We start from the raw sequence: 3,175 nt of genomic DNA, 5'->3' as shown, positions 1-3,175 counted from the left end.
TTTTCAAGCTCCGTATTATAATTTAAAGTTCCAGGGAAAAAGTTCCTTGAATAAAAAATAGTTTTTAATTAAATAAAGGATGAAAATATATGCATATTTTGTATATTATATATTTGTAATCATAGGGCTATGTATTATTGTTTATCATACTTTATTATTTTTAAAATTTTAAAATTTATCTTTAAAAAAAATTAAAGAAGAAAATGATTTTTTGAATTTCAAAAAGAAAAGTTCTTTAATGTGGAAATAGAATTTCATCGAAAGATTAAATTAATCATAAAAATGCCACTATAAGTTACGAGTCATACTACGAGCTGTCGTCTCATCCAGTCTCCGGACGAGTCGCTTCTTCATCCCCGTCGTCTTCGTGTTCGTCTTCTTCCTCCAGAAGACGAAGAAGAACAAAAGGCGTCGCCTTTCCATTTCAAATCCATAAACCTTGCCTTCGATTTGGGGGCTGATGCATCCAGGCACGACAGAGAAGCAAGTGCTTGGCAAGGCCGCGGCGTCGCTCAATGGCATCGCTGCCCAGATCCCGGTCCCGGAGCTGCATAACGGCCGTGGATCGGAAGAGACGTTCGTTCTCGATGTATCTTCTGGTCACGAAGACTTCCTTGACGAGATCCTATCCAGTCTGGCCGCCCCCTGGGACGCCTCGGCTTCCGATCAGCAGTGGATCGTCGGGCTTGGGGATGATCCTGAGGAGGGGTTGCCATATGCTCCCTTCGACGAGTCGACGCTGTTCGCGAATCGGCTCTTGCAGTACCAGATTAGTGGTGGGAGCTCGTCGGCGGAGAAGGCTATGATGCTGCCGCTCGGCCATGATTCCCAGCAGCAGCTGCTTGTCGCAGGCTACGGAAACTCTGGGTTCCCATCCCCTCCGTTGACGCTCGGCAGGGCCGGTTCCATCGATTCGACCAATTCTAGTGTACGCCATCCTAATTTCCCGGTTCTCTCTTCTTCCTTGTTGAAACAACGAAAACCTAATTTTCTTCTCACCATTTGATTACGGAATAGAAGGTGGTTGACGCGCTTTACTGTGGTTTCGGTGGATCGATTCAGCACACTGATTCAGCGAATCAACACAGTTTGCCCCATCTCAAGGTTTTGCTGAAAGCTCCATCTGTTCGTTCCTTTTCTCAAGAATTTCCTTTATACTCATGATAACCCAAACTAAACCCACCCAGGGAGCGTCGACGCCGGGCCAGAACTTTGGAGCAGTCATCCCCGTCGCCTCGCCGTCCGCCGGCAGTGGCACGGCGCCACCGAGGCAGAAAGTGAGAGCGCGGAGGGGCCAAGCCACCGATCCCCACAGCATCGCCGAGAGGGTAAGCGAGGACATCAACCGAGAAAAATAATTGTTTTATTTTCCATTGTTTTCGAATGAATTGGGTTGGAAATTGAGTTCCTTGATGAATCCCTTTCGCCTCTTTTTGCGTTTATCTGCTCGTACAGTTGCAGTGGCATGGAATCCTGTTCTCTTCTATGTTAATTCTCTGTTCCTGTTCACAGTTGAGAAGGGAGAGGATAGCGGAGAGGATGAAAGATCTGCAGGAGTTGGTGCCCAACGCCAACAAGGTATCAAAACTTTCTCCTTGTCTTCTTCTTGCTTTAATTTCCACTTGGGAATGTTTTGATACGAAGATAGTACTATTAAAGATTAGATCGATGTTACATCATGTTTGTCTCATCACCTGTTGATGGTGAATGAACGATTTCAAGATGTTAATTACAGAACATGGTGACGAATAGAAAATTAGGTGAATGATTATGTCCAACTAAAAGCTTGTTTGGTTTGGGATTAATTGCAGACGGACAAGGCTTCGATGCTTGATGAGATCATCGACTACGTTAAGTTCCTCCAACTGCAAGTCAAGGCAAGCTCTCCTTCCCTTCTCTTGAAAGTCGACCATATGCGAGTGGAATGCTGATGGGTTTTCTTTCAAACAGGTTCTGAGCATGAGCAGATTAGGCGGCGCGGCCGCCACTGTGCCGCTTGTCGGCGGCAGCGACATTTCCCATGAGGTATTACCCTATTTGTAACGATTATTTTGAAAAAAAAAGATCGCTTTTTTTTCCGCCTTTGCATTGTTTTTTTTTTTAATTAGCAGGAGCAGACCGGCGATGGGTTGACAGTGACGGAGCAGCAAGTGGCGAAGCTGATGGAGGAAGACATGGGCTCGGCGATGCAGTACTTGCAAGGGAAGGGCCTGTGCCTCATGCCCATCTCCCTCGCCTCCGCCATTTCCACTGCCACAGGCGTCTCTTCCTTCCCCCGTCTCCTCTCCTCTTCCAGCTCCGCCGCCCACCGGCATCTCCCCTCCCTCTCCAATCCTGGAGCCGGCGACGCCCCTTCCTCCCCGGCCGCCGCCAAAGCCTAATCTCCAACCCTTCCACGAAACAGAGGAGGAGGACGAGGAAGAAGAAGAAAATCTGAATTTTTCGGAAAAGTAGATGATATGCACTTGACTTTGCGATCGATCTCTTTCCGTTGATTGTTGACTTTGAAGGAATGAGTCAAAGTTCCTTCATCGATTATAATTTAGCTACCTTTAATGTGCGGCTGATTGTGTGGTCAATTTGGTGCGCAAGGGATTCAGCGGCTACAGTTGTGGTGGCGGATGATGTTGCTTCTTCCACTCCCGCAACAGGAATTAAACCCTTTCGGTGAAAGATATTGGCCAGATTCTCATCAATAAGATTTACTGAAGATATTGATCAACACACGGTGAGTATTAAATTAATTCGATCCATAAATTAATTGTTTTAATATTGATTAATCGAATTAAATCAAAATTTTACTAAAACTAAATTAACTGAATCAATTATTTTAATTAACATCGAATTAATTAAATTTATTTAAAATAATAATAAAAAGAATTTATATAAAATTAATATCAAATTAACTGAATTAATCGAATGTTTATCCCTACACACGTTTGACAGATTCGGACGAAGCACGAATGCACGATAGTCGAGCACGACGAAACTCTTGTAGCATTTATGGGCAAAGTGCCCACTAGTATAGCGAATCTAACATCTTCCTTACCTCATCTTCATCCTCGCCCCGTACCTATACGACCTTGATTGCATCTGCCACTTTTCATAAAGAGATTGCTTTCGAAATCTTACTAGTCATATGTTTGGAAGGAAGGGGGAATCTAAATCTTGCTTT

At 44.4% G+C, this 3,175-nt stretch overlaps 1 protein-coding gene across 3 annotated transcripts; it reads left to right on the top strand.

The window, feature by feature from the left end:
* Window positions 1–319: 319 nt before the first annotated feature.
* Window positions 320–2,722, top strand: LOC122052022 (bHLH transcription factor RHL1-like). 3 transcript variants are annotated; one of them, XM_042613402.1, is made up of 7 exons: window positions 320–928; window positions 1,021–1,104; window positions 1,188–1,328; window positions 1,513–1,578; window positions 1,812–1,877; window positions 1,951–2,025; window positions 2,109–2,722. In XM_042613402.1, the coding sequence occupies exons 1-7, from the start codon at window positions 461–463 to the stop codon at window positions 2,379–2,381; spliced, it is 1,173 nt and encodes a 390-aa protein (XP_042469336.1). In that variant the 5' UTR covers window positions 320–460; the 3' UTR covers window positions 2,382–2,722. The 3 variants fall into 3 exon arrangements, with proteins under 3 accessions (XP_042469336.1, XP_042469335.1, XP_042469334.1); XM_042613401.1 differs by having other exon boundaries at window positions 1,018–1,104; window positions 2,112–2,722; XM_042613400.1 differs by having other exon boundaries at window positions 1,018–1,104.
* The last annotated feature ends 453 nt before the right edge of the window (window positions 2,723–3,175 follow it).

Source organism: Zingiber officinale, chromosome 3A, assembly GCF_018446385.1.
Source record: "Zingiber officinale cultivar Zhangliang chromosome 3A, Zo_v1.1, whole genome shotgun sequence".
NCBI lineage: Eukaryota > Viridiplantae > Streptophyta > Magnoliopsida > Zingiberales > Zingiberaceae > Zingiber > Zingiber officinale.
Note: the sequence above shows the minus strand (reverse complement) of the source record. Positions and strands in the feature narration are given on the sequence as shown.